At 39.2% G+C, this 19,048-nt stretch overlaps 1 protein-coding gene across 5 annotated transcripts in view; it reads left to right on the plus strand.

Moving 5' to 3' along the window:
* Positions 1 to 18,737, plus strand: part of ubr3 (ubiquitin protein ligase E3 component n-recognin 3) — a 36,173-nt gene extending 17,436 nt beyond the window's left edge. For 3 of the 5 annotated variants that reach the window (XM_060876510.1, XM_060876507.1, XM_060876511.1), the window contains 15 exons: positions 1,805 to 1,954; positions 2,749 to 2,882; positions 4,110 to 4,220; positions 4,949 to 5,161; positions 5,453 to 5,589; positions 6,421 to 6,506; positions 9,333 to 9,438; positions 11,012 to 11,112; positions 12,980 to 13,104; positions 14,254 to 14,358; positions 14,888 to 15,013; positions 15,167 to 15,346; positions 15,444 to 15,653; positions 15,997 to 16,136; positions 16,265 to 18,737. In XM_060876510.1, the coding sequence (XP_060732493.1) occupies positions 1,805 to 1,954; positions 2,749 to 2,882; positions 4,110 to 4,220; positions 4,949 to 5,161; positions 5,453 to 5,589; positions 6,421 to 6,506; positions 9,333 to 9,438; positions 11,012 to 11,112; positions 12,980 to 13,104; positions 14,254 to 14,358; positions 14,888 to 15,013; positions 15,167 to 15,346; positions 15,444 to 15,653; positions 15,997 to 16,136; positions 16,265 to 16,382 (2,042 nt within the window). In that variant the 3' untranslated portion in view covers positions 16,383 to 18,737. The remainder of the gene's footprint in view (positions 1 to 1,804; positions 1,955 to 2,748; positions 2,883 to 4,109; positions 4,221 to 4,948; positions 5,162 to 5,452; positions 5,590 to 6,420; positions 6,507 to 9,332; positions 9,439 to 11,011; positions 11,113 to 12,979; positions 13,105 to 14,253; positions 14,359 to 14,887; positions 15,014 to 15,166; positions 15,347 to 15,443; positions 15,654 to 15,996; positions 16,137 to 16,264) is intronic. The other 2 variants (XM_060876508.1, XM_060876512.1) reach the window with 1 other exon arrangement.
* Positions 18,738 to 19,048: the final 311 nt, after the last annotated feature.

The raw sequence follows: 19,048 nt of genomic DNA on the forward strand, positions 1-19,048 counted from the left end.
CAAGGTGCCTTGATCAAGCGCTTCTGTACAAATGATCTTTACACACTCTATGCAACACTGGCTGTTCTGCTCTTTTTTATCCGGGAAATATAACGAAGACAAACATAAGCTTAACATTGCATTTGGGTTCAGACTGAAATTTCCCATGAAATTGCCCCACCACACACACATCAGTATGCTGTTAAGAGAATTTATTTTCTCCACTTTTGTGATTGTGTACAGTGCTGTCTGAATTGGAATGATCTGAATCTGCACATTTGGTCTTTTGATAAGGCTTCTTCTGCTGTGTGTGCACGCACGCACGTATGTGTGTGTTTGTGCCCCTTCAGAAATGGCTTTTTGTGAGATTGCCCCAGGCCCACACTGTCACATTGACTTCCAAACTAAACATTTTGTCCCAGCTGTCTCGCCCCCTAAAGCGATAAATCAATCTAAACACACTGGCATTTGTTGCCCTGTGTTATAATTGAATTGAACACACACTAACATTTTGAAAAAGTAATTAATCTTCAGAGATGGAGGTCCTTGAAATAGTGGAAAGTACGAGATGCATAGACAAGGATGCATACACAAGTTGAACAGTATTCACAAAAAGGCTACAGTGCTGTGTACAAAAACACAATAAATTATAATGGTATTCTTTACTATTGCGATATGGTGAAAGGTCTACAACTCGTTTCTCCAATAGATGTTATTATAAATGTTCACACTATAATGAAATTTAGAGTGATTTGCTGAAATTTAATTTGTGTTTCCTGAAACATTTAATACTGGTCTGTATTTATCATAAAAGAAGGTTTGTACATCAAGGGGTTTTGTTACTAGGACTAATATGATGCACTACATGGCCAAAAGTCTGTGGATACCTGACCATCACACTCCTGTGAATATCTCATTCCAGATTTATTCACACCTTTTTTTTTTTTCTCGTTATAACAATCTCCACACCTCTGCAAGCTCTTTAAGTGTTTTAAGTTTTATCAGATTTTTCACTGTATTTCAGGCCTATTTATTTTTACTGGCCTGCATACTGTTGTGCACTGAATGCTTTAATGAGGATAAAGAGAATGTGGAAATGATATCTTCTGCCCTTACAGCTGACCTTCTCAAACAGTCGTCTGTTAGGCAGCTTCAAATATTGTCCAGATAACAGAGCTTTTCTACACTACATTACTTCTGATGTTCTTTTGTTTACACATGGTTGACCAAACTTCCACCATCTGTTAATTTAAGCAAGAGAGGGCAGAAGAGCAATGACCATCCTCATAATTTAGCTAATTAACTATTACAAGTCTGCCTCTGTTGTAACTCATGTTCAGTGATTTGATTTTAGTCCCTATCCTCTCTCCTGCTTTTATGCTTGCTGTTTGTTTGCTGCTGGCAAATTCAAAATTGATCTAAATTAGCAGTAGTGTGCATTTCTGATTGTTGGAGTTCTTCCAGTTCCTTTCTGGGCACTGGTGGCTGTACTGTATTTCACACACCATTTGAGCAGTGCCACACCGCTGCCTGCTCCTGTTTTAATCAGATGCAAAATAAATGAAGTCCTGTTCCTTTTTCGCATTGTTTCATTGCCTTTGCGTTATCCTTACTGGGGATGTTATTTCAGTCTCTTCATGAACTACAAACGCCATGTGGTCCATTTAGAAACCACTCGTGATCAATCCAGTTTCCATCCTTGTTTGCTTGTTTTGATTTTTTTTCTTTTTTTTAAGGTAATAAATTGGTCTACCACTTCACTGTTGCTTGATAAATGTGTGAACCAGGTCTCTGTTTTGAGCGCCTTTTGTTCTCTTGCTCGTAGAATGTCCTGAAGTGGAGGCAGTGATGGACGTTAGCTCAGTCGAGCCTCTCGACTCTGAGGTTCTCTATGACTGTGTAATATGCGGCCAGAGCGGCCCGTCTACTGATGACAGACCTACGGGCCTGGTGGTGCTACTACAGGCGTCCTCAGGTGAACAAACACTCATTGCTTCTGTTTTATCTTTTCTTACATTTCTTATTTCCTTTTCATTCTGGTGTCAAATATCAGCACCTCTACTAAATTTAATCTGTAAAATTACAGGTTCCCATCAACAAGTGAAGCATTTTATAGTCAGTCTGTAATCTTTTTCTGCTGCAGAGCACAGCACTGTTATAGCATCTATTAAACAGCCCCATTTATTTGCAGCACCTGAGCCTGGGCACATTGCACCACTTCTTTTAATGACACCACTTAGACAGCAGCATTTTAATTGCTTCATTCATCATATGTGTTGATCCTCAGACAGGCCCTAGCTTTTGTAGAGTAATTCCTGCCATGCTGATATGGACACGGGAATCTCTCATTCAGTGTCATGAAAACAAATAGCTTGTTTTGTTAGTAATTACCACAGCAAACTGATGTACAGTATTGCATGTGTGAAATGCACAGCGTCAAGGTCAAAACCGCATCCTCTGGTATTCACTTAGCAAGACTCGATGTGCCGAAGTAGAACAGGTGGATAATGAACATTCCGGAAAGATCATTAGCGACGTTATTTTTGTCCCACTTTGTTAACTCGATTGGTCGTTTACAGTGTGATATAAACGTGAAGAACGTATGAAGATGCTGTTGCTGTTCAAAGTGTGATGGCTGTCAGTGTTGACATTGACATGGCACTTCATTACAGTATGCAAATGAAATGACGCCTTCCATAAATGGTAACACCAAAGTCAATTAGCATTGAGTTGTTATTCATGTTTTGTTTGTGTGTGTGCGCGCTTCAGTATTAGGGCACCGCTGCTGCAGCGATCAGGCAAAGCGGCTCCCTACCAGTGATGACGAACGGATCTTCCCTGAGGACACGTGTGGGGCAATTAGCGATGTTAGACTGTCACTTATGCAACGTTACTTTAAAGAGGTACGCACATAATTTTATTTCTGATTCTGCCACAGGACACAAGGTTACAGTCGAGATACAAACGCTAGTCATGTTTCCAGCTTTTCAAATACTTGGTTAACCTTTCCAGTTTCTAGTATAGAGATTTCTAAATGATCTGTATTGAATTGCTTGACACTTATCATTTTCTGTTCCTAATTTGTTCCAGATCTGCTCAGAAGCAGACTTAATTTACATAACTGTCAAAAGTAAAAAAAATTAATACATGTATTGTTCTGATTTGAAGTGGAGATGAGCAAGGGCAATTTAAACTACGTTGTCTAAGCTTTTTCTTTATACAAACAAAAACCAACATTTTGTGTGTGTTTTTTTTTTTTTCTTCTTCTTCTTTTTTTCTTTTCTCCTTTCTTCAATATTTCACTCATTTAGGGACTCGAAATATTTAATGTAACACAAATGAGGTCAAAGCTTTTGCAAGTCTTGATTTTTCCGAACTTTGACGTATCCATTTGCCACACAATCATTTGAGTGATATGGCATACTGCTAAGAATGGTGACCCATACTCCGAATTTGTTCTCTGCATTTAACACATCCAAAGTGCACATACACAGCTGTGAACACACACACACCGTGAACACACACCCGGAGCAGTGGGCAGTCATTTATGCTGCAGCGCCCGGGGAGCAGTTGGGGGCACCTTAGTCGTGGTATTGCCGGCCCGAGACTCGAACCCACAGCCTTAGGGTTAGGAGTCAAACTCTCTAACCATTTGGCCACCCCAGCTCTCTGTACCATTTGCATTAACCAGTTGTTGGCTTGCTGATAACCTTGCTGTTTTTTTTATGCCCTTTTTTGATTTATCTGCCCTATCCGGTTCAATCTGGAGCACATCCTTATCCCAAACAAATCAATGTGCTCAAGCTTATTAAGTACTCAGACCAGTTGGAGACTCTGAATTAGCATAACTATTAAATCTGGCATAGCTTATTTTATCTTGAGGATATGTGATGTATAACAAAGATGCCCAGGAGTGAGTACCTGATTCACAGTTTGGTTATATATTATCTTGCATTCCTGGACGTGTTTTTGGTTTATTTTGTTGTCTGTAATGAAATTGATTTATGTGCATGGAACAGATGATTGATTTGGGTTTTGCTTAGATGTTTCAGTGTGAGTCTCTTGCTGCTGTGTAATGCATTGTTATTAAATGCTCAGTAGTTAAAGGTTAATGTTAATTCTCTCACCAGAGTTCCTGTCTGCAGTCGGTCTCCATTGGCTGGGATGGTGGTGTGTATGTACAAACCTGTGGACATACGCTGCATATAGACTGTCACAAGTCCTACATGGAGTCTCTGCGGGTAAGAGAATAAAAAAATACATGCGAGGATTGTCATATGGAAGAATCAGTGCGATTGTGTGCGAGAGATGCTCTATCAAAGTCATTAGACAAGGAGAACAATTGCTTGTTTTTTACACCAGTGCTTTGTGTTTGAAGTGAAACAGTGGCTATAAGGTTAAAGTCACTGCACAGTAGCCTGCACTGTAAGTGTTAATTCCAGTGCACGCACACACACGCCCATCACCCTATTAGTTTGCCGAGAGGCAGAGCATGAGGATGAGTCCTTCTCAAAGATCTGACACATCATTAGTAGGTCATCCATCAAAGTGACTTTTCTCAAATTGATATTTCAGAACTGCTTGCTCTATCACTCATTCTTGTGACGTTTATGATAATGGGCACAATACGACATCACTCTCTGCTTTAATAAGCCCTAATGCGAGCAGACAGGGGGAAGAGTGGCATCAAGAAAGAGATTTATCAGTGTGTGCTGTCTGGGCCTAGAGAGTTGGGCAGATTTTAATATTTTGATCTGTTTTCCTTGAACAAAGGAGACTTGTATCCAAAATTCCAAATATCTTAATATGCTAAATAACCACAATAGGCAAACACTCAAAGAAACGTACAATGATTATATTTAACCTAAAGTGGACATGTTTGATCTTAGACTCCTAGTCTAATATGATATATGCACATAATGTTTTCTCCAGGCTTTGTGTTTTCAGTTTATCCTTATGTCATGGTCAGAATGACCAGGTTTTGCAGGGTTTCTCGGTGGATAAAGGCGAATTCACGTGCCCGCTGTGCCGCCAGTTTGCTAACAGTGTCCTGCCCTGCAAGCCAGGTTGTGGTACTGAGGCGGGCTCCTGGCACACACCCAGCAACACAAACCTGGCCACACTAGTGAAAGAAGTGGAGGAGCTGCAGGAACAGTTGACCATCTTTCCCGTAAGCACCAGTGTAAGGCAGATACCTCTCAAAATACCACTCATTAGACTCTCCCCCATGTATTCATCGAATGTGAACATCATTCCATCCTAACCACACTCCCAGGCTGGATGGAATAACAGATTTGTGTGTGGAGCCATGACAGTCACGTAACTGTTCTCTGATTTAACATATGATGTGTTTTGTGCATTTTTGAGGACCATTATTCTATGCAATTCACCTTTATTGTAATATTCCTTACACTAAGCCCTTTAAGACCCTCTCTCAGTGGCATCTTTTGATTTAGGAATATTTGCCTTTCAGACGGAGTCTAACCTGACTAAAGAGATGGAGTCTGTGATTAAAGACATAAAGAAAACCACGCAGAAGAAGTACATGGACTATGGGAAGAACCCTGGCTCACCTGATAATGACTTCCTCTTCATGTACTCAGTGGCCAGGTAAGCATTACAGACATAAATGAACATTATAGATTAATACATACATTTATTCAACTGCTAGATGTCTTTTTTCCCAACTGAGTCCACTCTGTCCATGTTCTGCTCAGCAGTTGAGGATTAAATGAAGGCTGGATTTAAGGCTCCCTTAGTGTTTCTCAATTTTAAACTCTAATTCTTATCCAGACACGCATGTTAAACATACAGGGAAAGGTTCTCTGCTGAGCCAAACCTGAAATATATATCTACTAACTGATCTGGACCCATTATTTGCTACATTCTAATAGAATCTTAATCTACCCATGATTGGTGTCAATACAGTATGTTTAGTAAATGTCCACTCTGTTGGTTTCTCTGAGAATTTCATGTGCTTGCTGAATCTCCCAGTTCCTGTTTGTCAGCGTTTTCATTCAAGAATCTGACATGCTGTAGGCAATTTATTTATTTATTTATTACTGAAACGTAGTCCTTTTTCTCCCCAGTGATAGCTAGTGTGCTCAGACCTCCTTCCCCCAAACTGCTCTCCTTTGTCCTCCCTCCCTCCTTCTGTTCTGGTCCCCAGTTTTGTGTCCTCTTTTTCCTCATTGGCTGAATAGTGCAATGGAAAATTCCACTATCTCATTTCTCACCTCGTTATCAGTAGCAGACAGGTGAAGTTGTACATCTACAAAATTTTTCTCTCTCTCAAGAAGGGTTGAGTATTTTGCTTTCTACCATGTGAAATCCATAGAAACAAAAAATATGCTGTTTCCAACACTTTTGCCTAGGCTAGGATTTTCTCCCAGGTTTGCATTTAATGCAATCTCTTTCTTTCTCTCGTTCACTCTCTGTCAGGACAAATCTGGAGTTGGAGGTGGTTCATCGTGGTGGGAATCTGTGCAGTGGGGGGGCGAGTGCTGCAGCAAAACGCTCCTGTCTCAGTGAGTGTTAAACCACATATAGCTCAGGATATCCATACACATTTGCCGTCACTCCTATTGTGAAATTAGGGCCAATGTTACACCTATATGCCTGTATCATTGTAGATAAAGGTTATATTGCCACGTACCAGATCAACACTGCATTTCAATACCACATATGAAAGTGACCAAGTCTGTCTATGTCTATATGGGTTTATGTAGTATGCTCAGATCCTTACCCATACATCTCAGATTTGCGGCAAATATGTTTTGTTTTTTTTTCTTTCAACATTTCTTAGTCTCTCGCTCTTGGTTGCGTGTGCTGGTGTGTTTTTGTGTGTGCGCTGCTCATGTCCCTCAGCTCTCGTGAAAGTTCACTCTTAAATGGAGTTGAAGAGATTTCACACTCCACCACCACCGTTTGCAGAGTTCCATAAGAATATGGGCACAGCTCTGGCCAAGTTTACTCCACGGTAAACACAAGAGGAGGAAGAGTGAGAGAAAAGCAGGGTAGTTTTGAAGACAGCTGCTAGATGAAAGGATGGAAAAGGGAATAGATTTAGGGAATTGGTCTGGAGAGGAAGGGAGATGTGGAAGTGGTGGCACCTGTTTTCTCATTAAGGATTCAGTTTTGTTTAATACATGTTCTCTGGGATCAAAGCAATTAACAGAATATTTAACATTAGTCAATTTTAACGATTGAAATGTTTAGAACTATTTATTATTTACTATTATTTTGGTGTCGATTCATGATCTACTCACTCATCAATATTGTGTTGGACATATGAGTCATGACATGATCAAGATAGATGTAGAGTGCATTTGAATTCTGAAGCGTTTCCAATAGTCCAAATTAGTGCATCAATACAAGATGATTTGATACAGCTGATTGTAAAAGCATAGCACTCACCTTCTACATGTATTATGTTGCCTGTAGTGCTGAAGCAGTAGCAGTGATTTCACAAAGATACAAAACTATCAGGAAAAATATTCAGAAATTGTATAGTTCTAATTAAAAAACTTCTCTGAAGGTTGGCTATTTTGAGTTATTAAAGATGTAGCAGTATTGATTGGATTTTGATGGGTATAGTTAGAGAGAACTGGCAGCAGAATAATATCCACTTTAAATAATGCAAAACACTGACATGTGGTCTGGTTAGTTTAATATGGATTAATGATTTTAATTTGAGTTTAGTTTAAAATCAAATCAAATGGCCAAATAAATGACTTTTTCTCTACTGAGAGACTAGTGAACAACTTTTTTTTTTTTTTGGCCAACGTTAGAAGCTGAAAAAAGGGAAAGGACTGCTATTGACCTGGTTGTGTATTGAGTTACTTGAGTCTCAAATCTAACTATATTTCACCATTACATTGGTTTATTTATTATTTTTGTATTCTTATGTACCTAACTGAGCTTCTGTTGTTAACCAAATGCAAGATATTTACAAGGAAGTAATAAGGTTTCCTAAAGTACCCAGATCACAAATGTTCCTAATGCGAGCTACGTAGATAAAAATATCTAGTATTCTAAATTCCTGTGGCAATTTCAACACTGGTCTTCATACACCTGTGCTTTCTGTCATGCTAACAAATAATACACATAAACATCTGCCATGCACACACAGATGGCAGTATTTGATGTATGGCATCACTAAGAAGTGCTGAGGTGTAGAGAGTTTGGTACTTTATAAGCAAACATGGGACAAGGAGCCAGATCAATATCAGAGAAAGAGAAATGGTGAGATCTCAATTCCAGCCGTCGGAGTACTACTAGCCACTGGATGATGGAGTGATTTAACAAATGAGAGTCAGCCAGATGAATGTGTATCAGATAGTGGTATAGAAATTGGGATTAGAAGATGCCTGGTGCATATGATACTAGTTTAAACACTATGCAGTTTAGAGACAGAACTGGATCTCTCATTGCCGTTCTGTATCGTCCCTTTTAGTTGTTCTCCTTTGCTTTTAGCTCTGTCCCCAGTGACGTAATGAGTTGTTCGATGAAGCATTTTCTGTCCTTATCTCATTACCTCCTCATTACACCATTCATTTAGTGTGTCTTCACTTTGCTCATCCTCTGTGTTGGTGCCTGCAGATGGCAGTATTGCTCCACAGTAGAGTCTCCAGACAGAACAGGTTGTTTTAGTTGCCTTCTGCTGCTGGTAATGCACTATTTGGCATCACGACCTCTGAAATGGGGACATGTACAATCCTGACAGAGCCAGACCGTATTCTACAACACCAGTTCCCCTGTCTATTTTAAATGAGTCTGGGAGCAAATAGACGGCAGAAATATGAACGAAAATGGTGTTCTGGCTGAATGTCAAATTTCATTTGTTATAAGAGACAGTTGTGTTGGTAGTAATGGATCATTTCTTGTATGGATAATGAAAAGCTTTTGTCTGTATATGGCAAAGCGTGGTGATGCGTTAACAGACTCGATCATGCCGGCCTTTTGTTCTGATGAATTCAGTGCAATGGGGAAGGTTATCTGATTCATTGTTCATCATCTTGGCCTCTGATTCGAAGTGTCCTGTTCAGATGAATGTCTGGTTAGCTTTAGGGTTACAATAAGCAGGTATAAAGCATAGACACTTGTGTGTTCATTCACTAAATTATATTTGTTATTCGACAGTGAGACCTATACCTGACCTGAAACACCTTCACATTGAGAGCGCTAAGAGCAACATTCTTAGAAATTAGAACTCAGGAAAGCTGTTCAAGGAAGTATTTTTCTTTTGGTTCTATGTGTCTGAGAATGAATCATCTTTGTGAACTGTTCTGACTGGTTGGTCTGTTCCGCTTCCTGTTCATGCCATTGATGCGTGTCCTTTCTTTCTGTTTCAGATCAGTTGTTTCATGTATTAGCCATGCACATGCGTCTCTACAGTATCGATTCTGCGTATAATCCCTGGACTCGACTCACGCAGATCACTCCGCAAAGAGAGCCAGAGTAAGTATTCACACATGCGCACTCACACAGAGACACACACGCGCACACAGCTCTGCCTGCATTCAGCCTTCCTCTTTCACTTCACGCTAAATGGTGCCATCTCCTCAGGGCTCCTAGAAACGAAGTACCAGGGAAAAAGGGACCCATATGGCGTTGCCATAGATACCAATAATTGCTGCATCTGGCAAATTATGGGGTGCTGTGCTGCTCAGAGAGGGACGACCTCAGCCTTAAATCCCTCAATAATAGAGCTGTGTGTGTGCTTTGGTCTTTTGATTTTCTGCTTCTCAGCATTCAGTATCACTCAATTTTATCAGATCCAGAAGGTTTGACAGAGCTTTTTGTGCAACTGGAATTAATAGCTTTGCACAAAAAGTGGCAAAAGGCACTTGTAGGTGAATTTCGACTGTATTGAGGTTACTGTTCCCTAAGCACCATGCCCCCACTTAATACACCAAACCACCTCCGATTGGATAAGCACTCAGTAGTCACCTCTCATAGCTCTCCTTGTCTCTACATTCATCAGTCTTCTGCTCAGCATGACAAAATAACAATGGCTCTCTTCTTTGGATATTATTTTCAGCCTTTGCACCTGTGAGATAGTAAGCAGTATTCAGAGGGGAGTCATATAGTGTTCAAACTACCTTGTTAGGATTATTATAGGAGAGCACTGACAATTGCTCCTCCAGGACATCTCCCTGTGATATTTAAATAGCGTCTATCTTCTTGGACCACTAGCTGAATTTAGTCTCCTTTTCTGGAAAAGCACAGATCCTCTATATAGTTTTGCATAAGCGGTGATGCTCTGATTGATTCCATGTGTTTTTCTGTTAGAGAGAACTTACTACCATTTTGGAATATGGTATCGGTGTGTGGATGTGGGAGTGTGTGGATGTGTGGGAGAGGGAAATAAGGAAAATGGTTGAGCACTCGTATTATGTAACCAGAAGAAAATCTATTCAAATGAAGATAGCAATCTAACAATGCGCAGTGTCTATACCGCCATGTGAACATTTACAGAATTAAAAGCACTTTGTGTCACCTCAAGAATAAATCACAAAAACCTTCAGCATTTTCTAGTTTTGTGAACAATACTCGGTACGTTATTTCTTTGAAATGGTAACACTGAGGACTAGATACTAGATTCCACTTCATTTAATCTAATAAACTCATCCAGTAGTATATCGAGATATTTTAGGAGCATTAAGTCTTTGATATTTATTCACTATTGTCTGCCAGTGACACTTTTCATGAGTTCTGTAGTCTTTTTAAGGTACAGCGATTTGAGTTTATTATTGTGAAGTTAATTTTTTTTTTAACTGTTCATTTATATATTTTAAGTTACCTCTAAAAGAATTCCTCTAAATATTGATATAAACCAAAGACAAAAGAATTTGTGATTGTCTGCTTACTAAAGAGTTGTTTCCTTGGTTGTAACTTGCTTACCATAAAACATTATGTATGTATACACTACCTTACACAATTCTTGTAAAATGGGTCTATCACACTGTTTGTTAATGCTATGTGCATTCATGTGTCTTCACTGACAGATGTGTTTTTGTCTTGTGTGTAGAGACGAGGATGATGGGCACCCCGAGGTTCCAATGCTGTTCAGAGATGTTCCCTCCCTACTCATTATTTTTGTGCTCACTATGCCTCAGCCACTGCGCAAAGGTACAGCATTTTATGCACTCATACACTATTCTGTGGAAGGGCGGTTGAAAAACTCCTAGGTGTTATAAAGGTAGTTTAAGAATGTCAGAAACATGGTGACATTAATAAGAGGTTTTTATATATAAAGGCCACTGTCTCTCTCTTTCTCTGTCTGTCTCTCTCTTTCTCTCTCTCTGTCTCTCTCTTTCTCTCTCTCTGTCTCTCTCTCTCTGTCTCCACCATTGCTATTGTATTCTAAAAGCTGGCAGGAATGGCCCAATTTGTAGCAGTCTTGTGGGAGCGGGTGGTTGAAAATGAAGGGAGTAGGTCATGCGCAGCGGAGGTCAATGGCACATCATTGTAGAGCTTATCACAAAGGCTGGAGATGAGCACAGGAAAAGGAGGAGGAGAATAATGATGACGAGTTTCATTTCCAGTCAAAACATTGGAGTTAGGTTATTACCTTAATGCCTTTTATTTTTATTCTGGCTGCTATTACTGTAGATATTTGGCAGATCCACTGTTTGAATATTTTTCCAATCTTCCTCTACACGAAAAAAGCCTTTGTGTTTAAATGTTTAGAAAAGCCTGTGCTCTTTGCTCCTAAGTGCTTTCTTGCTCATTTAAGTGTGAAGTTGCATCTATTCTCAAAGCACTCTAGCAGATATGCCTCTTTTCCCCCTCAGGCCCCTTCCACTCAACCCCACCTGCCAGTGAGCTTCAATTACTGCTCAAATGAAAATGACCAATGCGTAAAATAGCACTAGCATTTATGAGCGGAAATGAGTTCCTCAGCCTAGAGTGCAGCAAAAGGCAAATTGATGCCTTTTTTTTTTTTTTTGAGGTCTGTCCTCCCTGTGCTCAAGGGAACAGTGCTCAGTTTGTGTGTGCGTGTCGATCCAGCATCGATCAGAGCCAGAATAATTATCTTTACTTCACTCATTGGGAAATGGGGAATTGATTTTAACACATCACAATGAGACACGGGTGTGAATGAAGTCTTTTAGTAAAGCTACAGAGCTGAAGAAATGGGTCAAGAGTTGACCACTTGTGTACAGACACGCCCACTGGTGTGTGAGGCATCTGTGTGGTCCACAAGTGAAGGGCGCAATAATGGAGTTTTTTTTGTCCTCCTGTCTGACTCCGTCACATGGACAATACTAATAGACGCACAATTTACCACCTTGTTTCACGAATACATTCACGGACAACATAATATTCTTGCACTCATTCATGTTCTTATGATTGATCCTTTTCTCAATGTCCTTACATACACAGTAGCAACAGACAGGTCACTCATTCCAGTTTGTGTTTTTCTATGGTCCATTGTCCAGCGTGGATTGTAGATCTCTGTACACATTTAAAGAGATGATGCCTATGATGGGATTTTTCTTCTGTTTTTGTGCTTTTAACAATAAATGGGAACTGACTGTAGGCAGAAACTCATGTAATCGTATGAGGAACTGAAGAAACATCAGTGCACACACTACATATTGGTCAGAGGAATTGTTTGATCGTGTCATCTGGATTTGTCCCTTTAATGGGATGTACCTAATTTGCAGATCAAATGTTCTGTTTTGTTTTGTTTTGTTTTTGAAAAAAGCTCATGTAACGTGTCATGTTTGACTGGAAAAGGATGAAAGGTATAAAGGGTAATGCTTCTATATTCTATGTTGGCGGACAGTGAGATAGGCAATACCTAAGTTTTATGACTTTTGCTGCTCTGTTGTCAAAAAGATTGAACAGATAAGTTATGAAATATCTAATAATAAATCTCTTCATAGACTGGAATACAGCCACTATAACAGGTTTCTTAACCAACTTGATGCACAGTTTAAAACATTTGACTTTTAATGCGCCTTTTTTTTTTTTTTTTGTCTATTTTCAGATCACTTCACAACATTTGTGAAGGTGCTATACACACTGCTGTATACTCAGGCCTTGGCTGCTCTGTCCATAAAACTGAGCCCTGAGGAGAGATTGGCCTGGTGCAACAGCGGGGCAGCCAAGAAGGTAAAGATCCCTGTAAAACAAGAATGACTGTTAAACACCTATTAATCTATGTTCTTCCTTAACACCACTAGACTAAGCTTTTACTCAGAATATACAGATTTAGGAGTCCTCCAAAATGTCGTACCACAGAAAATCTTGTTTTTAATTGAGTATTAAAGTGAAGGACTTCGTGTAGCTACTGTTGCTAACATAGTTAGATTCTGTATAGGAAAATAGCCATTTCCAGGCATGGCATTAAAAGAACAATAAACAAACAAGAAGGTAAGGCCAATCAGAGCACCAGCTATCAGCTAACAGGACAATCGTAGGCAGCTCCATAGATATATTTACTGGCTAAGCATAAGGGGAGCCTATGTGAACAGGCATGTCCATGCATACACGGGCACAGCTCTGCTTATTTAATACTGTTCATTTATAAACAGGACATTGTCATTCTGTATGTCATCTGAACAGATCTCACAGAATAAACTCATCTTTGCTCATACTATATATGTACACGCTATAGATGAAGGGGATCCTTGCAACATTTGTCAATTTAGGTAAACGCAGAGCATCCATCATCGTTATGAGGCTTTATCATTCTATTCTAATCTAATCTTTTTCTCCAATTGAGATTTAATAGAGTGGGTAGTGAGACCATGGAATATAAATAATGTGAGACAAATGGGAGAAGTTGCTGATTTTCCATCAGGCTTCTTTATCGCCCATTATTCAGATATACCGCTCTTTTCCTAGACGTTTTACATGTGTTCCTACAAGTACATCAGGTTTGTAGTAGAGATGGAGTTAAAAAGACTGATTGTGTAGGAAAAATTGAGTAGCTTGCTAACTAATAAATCTGACCTTGCAGTCTTTGCTTCTGTTGCTTGCTGTTTTCAATTGTTACATATTCAGCAAGATTTGTTACTTATTCATCAAGGCTTTTGCCGAAAAGTCTGAGTTTTATCTGCACATATTCACTTAGAATGTGCTTAGTCGTGCAGAATTAAAGACTTTTTATGCTTTCTAGTTATGTTCAAATGTATTGCATTGCTAATTATTAAAGCATTGTGTTTTGGAGCACAGTTGTCTTTTTCCATGATGTGTGTGTTCAGGTATTGCTAGGATCATTGTAATGTTGTTGTTTTTTTTTTCTGTGTTCATGTGTAGAATTTGCCAAACGCAGGGAACTCATGGGAAGCACTCCTGAGTCATGTGATCAGTGAGCTCACAAAGGCCAAGGGAAGTTATGACAATAGCTCTATTGACAGCATGGTAAGAATCTTCTGATCTGAAGTTATTGCACTCTTTAATACAATGTGTCGATGCTGGACGTGCAGATTTGTTTTTGCACTCTAGCAGAAGAGCCATCATCAGCATAAGTCAAATCCATGTGTTCATTATGGGAAAATTAACTGGAGTGCTACAGAGTTGGAACATTTTTTTCAGTATAGAAAAGTAAATATTCAAGGAATCTAATTATATTTAATGTGGGGTTTTTTTTATTTGCCTCGAACACTGTTTCAGAATACTTGAATAAAACATTTATATAAAACAGACTAACATTTAAGTAACAATACGTTCATATCTGCAGTAGGGATTATGTCCGTTCAGTAGGTCTGATGATGTTTTACACCTCATCTTATTCTGCCATTCACACTGTTCCAGTTAATAACACCATGGTCGTTTTAGCCATGCTTTAAAGTTCCTGCTCTCTTCCAACTGATTAAATATGTTTCCAATATCCACATAACTGTTCCCACTGGAATAATCATTGATGAGATTTTTTTCTTTCTCTTTCTAGTTTAGTGCCACTGTATGGTCTCCTAAATCCATAGAGTTTACATTGCAGCAGTTCTGTTTGCCATTCATGCGTCTGTCATGTCTTCTTCAACATCACCTCTACGGAGACAATCTACCCGGCTGCCTGGTACTGTGACACACAGACACACTGCTTTATATACCTGCCTTCATGTCAGAAATACACGCTGACATGTTAAAATGCATGTACATGCTGCTGTATTGTTCTTTCTGGATTGGAAAATTTGCTGAGCTTTGAATTCAGTGACTGTTTGTTTTTCAGCTAGAGGAGGAATTCTCATTGCTGGCAAGAGGTTTGGGTTTGCTGTCTGCGCCGATCCAGCCCAGTACCTCTGTGAACAGTTCAGGATACCTGGAATGGAATTTCAACGCCTTTGAACTCATCTCTCAGTGGTGTTCTGAGCTCATCATCCTGGCAGACACACCTTCACAACACTCTATGGTCAGATTCATGCATTCTCATGTCGTTTATCATCAGTCTTGCCAGGTTAGCCAGAGGAGAGATTTTAATCAGAACATGTTTTTTTTTTTTTTTGCAGTCTCTGTTGCCGCAGAACCCTCAGTGGTCTGCTCCTCGTCTGCTGCAGCTTCCTGAAAACTACAACACTATCTTCCAGTACTACCACAGGAAGGCCTGCACTGTGTGCAATAAGACACCCAAGGACCCAGCTCTATGCCTTGTGTGTGGAGCATTCGTCTGTCTCAAGGGCCTGTGCTGCAAACAGCAAGGTGTCTGCGAGTGTGTGCTGGTGAGTGCTGACGCTCTGTAGTTCACCCATCATTCATAATTGTTGGGGGGTGTCAGTAGGTTTTATTTCTTCAGAGTTCAATTTTTCAGTCCCATATCGCATCTCTTGCTGTGTTCAACAAGCATATAACCATGATTTGTTCCCAAAATGGATTGGCTGTAATTGAGGCGGTAAAGGAGTAGTAATGAGTTTGGATACAGCTGAAGCAGTGAAATTGCTGTTGCTAACTATCTGAGGAAAGCTCATCAAATTGCTGCATCTTTGTAAAGGAGACTTGAACTGCCTGAATTGTAATAATAGGTGTGAAAGTTTATAAAATAATTATCTGTCTTTTCATCAATAGCACTCTCAGCACTGTGGAGCTGCAACAGGGATCTTCCTCTTAATAAATGCCTCTGTGATCATCATCATCCGTGGTCATCGCTTCTGTCTATGGGGGTCTGTTTATCTGGATGCTCATGGAGAGGAAGACAGAGACCTACGGTAGGAACACTCACGTTCACTGTAGACAAATGAAACATACCAGAAAAACCAAATCATATGAAGGTTTGATGATTGAAGCAACTTGTGTGTGAAACAAATATTTTGATTGTGTTTGTGTGTGTGTGTAGTCGTGGCAAGCCTCTGTTCCTGTGTGAGGAGAGATACCGTGTGCTGGAGCAGCAGTGGGTGTCGCACACCTTTGACCACATTAACAAGCGCTGGGGTCCCCACTACAACGGACTTTAACACGTAAACCCCACGCCCAGAGGAGCCAGATCACAGTGGGCATCAGTGCCAGCCTCTCCCTCTTTTTTTGATATATCCTGTCATGTAATATAAAAACTATGCTGTGAGTGAATTGCTGCTACAGCCTTGGTTATGTGAAGTTTAGTGTACAATCATGCCTAATGACTAACAGCGTGTGTGTGTTTTTTTTTTTTTGTTTGTTTTTTTAATGATTTTTTGATGCATTTGAAAGGGGAAGAGATTTTAATCTTTGTTTTTGGGACTGGCTCACAGTGAAAACACAAATTTGCCCACTTCTGAGTGCATTTATTTAAGTGCTGTTTGTTTAAACCTCTTGGCTACTGTTTAGTGCATTGGAGAGTAAAACTCCACAGATGGTTGTTGTGTCTGAAACATTTAGAAGATCTTGAAAAGTCCACAGCCTACTGTATAAATGGATATCTTAGCCATTATGAAAGCCTGGAGGCATTTGATTTCTCTTAACTGCAATTTAAACAGAGGTACCAAACTGGAACCAGACATCGAGCATCATCACGCAACCCTACATCAAATGCAGCGAGCAATCATTTTCATCCTACATGCTCATAACTCAGGCCATTAAATGCTCGTACGGGATAAAAGTTGAGCTTTCTTTGTTTTACAGAAATCATCATTGAATGCTAGAACAAAAATTACCTGCCCATCGAGGCCTAGTTACTTCCATCCTCAGGAATTTTCTTTTCTGTAGTTAAATAACTTTTAATATTTAAATAAATATTGCTATTTGATGTTCATAGTATAATAGTTAATTCTATCATTGTATAAATGATTTCAGGCTGTGGCAGAAGGCACTGCGGTGATGGCTGTCAGCTAGCTATTTGCAGTTGAGAGACCAGTTTGCATCAACCTTGCCAATCTCTCAGCTTTTCTTAACCTAACCGGTTAAATCACAGTACTTCTGGCTAAAAGCTGGAGTAAATGTTCTGTATTGGTATTTATGTAATGTTTTACAGAGGCATCCAGAATCGCTGTTTCCATCCCGAATGGTCAAGATCTTTTATAGTCAAACCCCAAGCTCATTTTTGAACAGCAACTGCGTTGCTTTCACAGTTTATATTTAGACCGGGTTTAGAAAACACTTCATTTGGTCCTTGATGAGTGTATCGTAGTATCTTTACATCAGCATCCGCAACAAATGCAATTATACTAGCATAAAGCGATCCTCTGAAGAGAAAATCAGTTATTTTCATGTCGTAGGCCTGCATTTTCCTGCTCTGTCTAGAGCTGAAATGCAATATCTGAGGGTCAGGATTAAAGCACTTGTGGTTTCATAATGTTCCTAATGAAATACATTTTTTAACATGTTTAAACAGCACATTTATCTCAGATTCAACACAAGGCAAAAAAGTTGTGAATTGGATTTGCTTAAAAAAAAAAAAAAAAAAATTAAAATATTTGGATTCTTTTCCAGTTACTAGGATTAAAATCAGGACATACATCAACAAGTATTTCAGAATGTAGATTTCTTTCTCTTTTTTTTTTTTTTTTTTTGCATAGGTATACTTTTATATTAATGTCTAGCCCCCTTCATATGATATTGATCTACATATAAGAAATTATTTCACAATATTTATTAGATGTTTTTGTATGGGATGTGTGTAAGAGGTTCATGAGTGACACTACGAAGAGTTTGTTTCTTTACATTGTTGGATAAAATGTTCTGTTGGTATGTGTTGCTCATTTCTGTCAGCTTTCTCTTAAGAAACTAAAATGGTCACAATTAAGTGACTCGCACACAAGATCCAGAATATGATCTGTTTCAGGCTTTGAAAAAAAGCTTTCATTGCTGTGTGTTTATTTCTTTTTTCCCTTCTACCCTATTTTTAAAGTCCCCTTTCTACATCTGTCATAAGAAGAAGTCACCAATGAACACCATAAAGGATGTTTTGATTTTGTACTTCACCTTATTGTGAAGCTATTAGGTATTGGTTCTCAATGCTGCACTTACACAATGCTGGAGGGAAATGCCCAGCACTTCAGTTCTTAGTTCCTGTCCTTATCTTGTCTTGAAATCTTGCATGCTGCTGGTTTTCTTCTCTTTATTTTTCTCTTTTTCTTCTTCAGCCCAGATATTATATAATTGGACAGAGTTTTTGCAAAAATGTAATGGGTATATATTGGAATGGAAAGCCGCAATGTTGTGTGTGTGTGTGTGTGTGTGTGTGTGTGGTTTGAGGTGTGAGGTGAGTGAGTGAGGCAGAAATACAGTACATTACTGTAGGTGCTGATTCCAACTTTCAGATTGCAAATCAGAAAGGGTGGCAGACATTTAATGCAAAATGTAACATATGTGAATAAAATATAACAATACTCTGACATGCTTGTATTTGGATTTTCTTTAAAGTCAAGGTTCCCAGCTCTTTGCTGCTTACATGTTCATTATTAGGAGTGAAAATGATATTTTCAGAAACATGAATTATTCCATTTAAGGTGGTGGTTGTTTGAGGTGCATCAACACACTCAACAAACATTGAGTTATTGAGTGTGTTGATGCACCTCAAACAACCACCACCTTAAATGGAATAATTCATGTTTTATATCAGTCTGTATATTTTTTGAAGACTTTGTAGATCCGGCAGTCTTTGGATGATGATGAGACGAACACTTTAAAATTGAGTGTCTGAAAG

Source organism: Tachysurus vachellii, chromosome 8, assembly GCF_030014155.1.
Source record: "Tachysurus vachellii isolate PV-2020 chromosome 8, HZAU_Pvac_v1, whole genome shotgun sequence".
In the NCBI taxonomy this organism is placed as follows: Eukaryota; Metazoa; Chordata; class Actinopteri; order Siluriformes; family Bagridae; genus Tachysurus; species Tachysurus vachellii.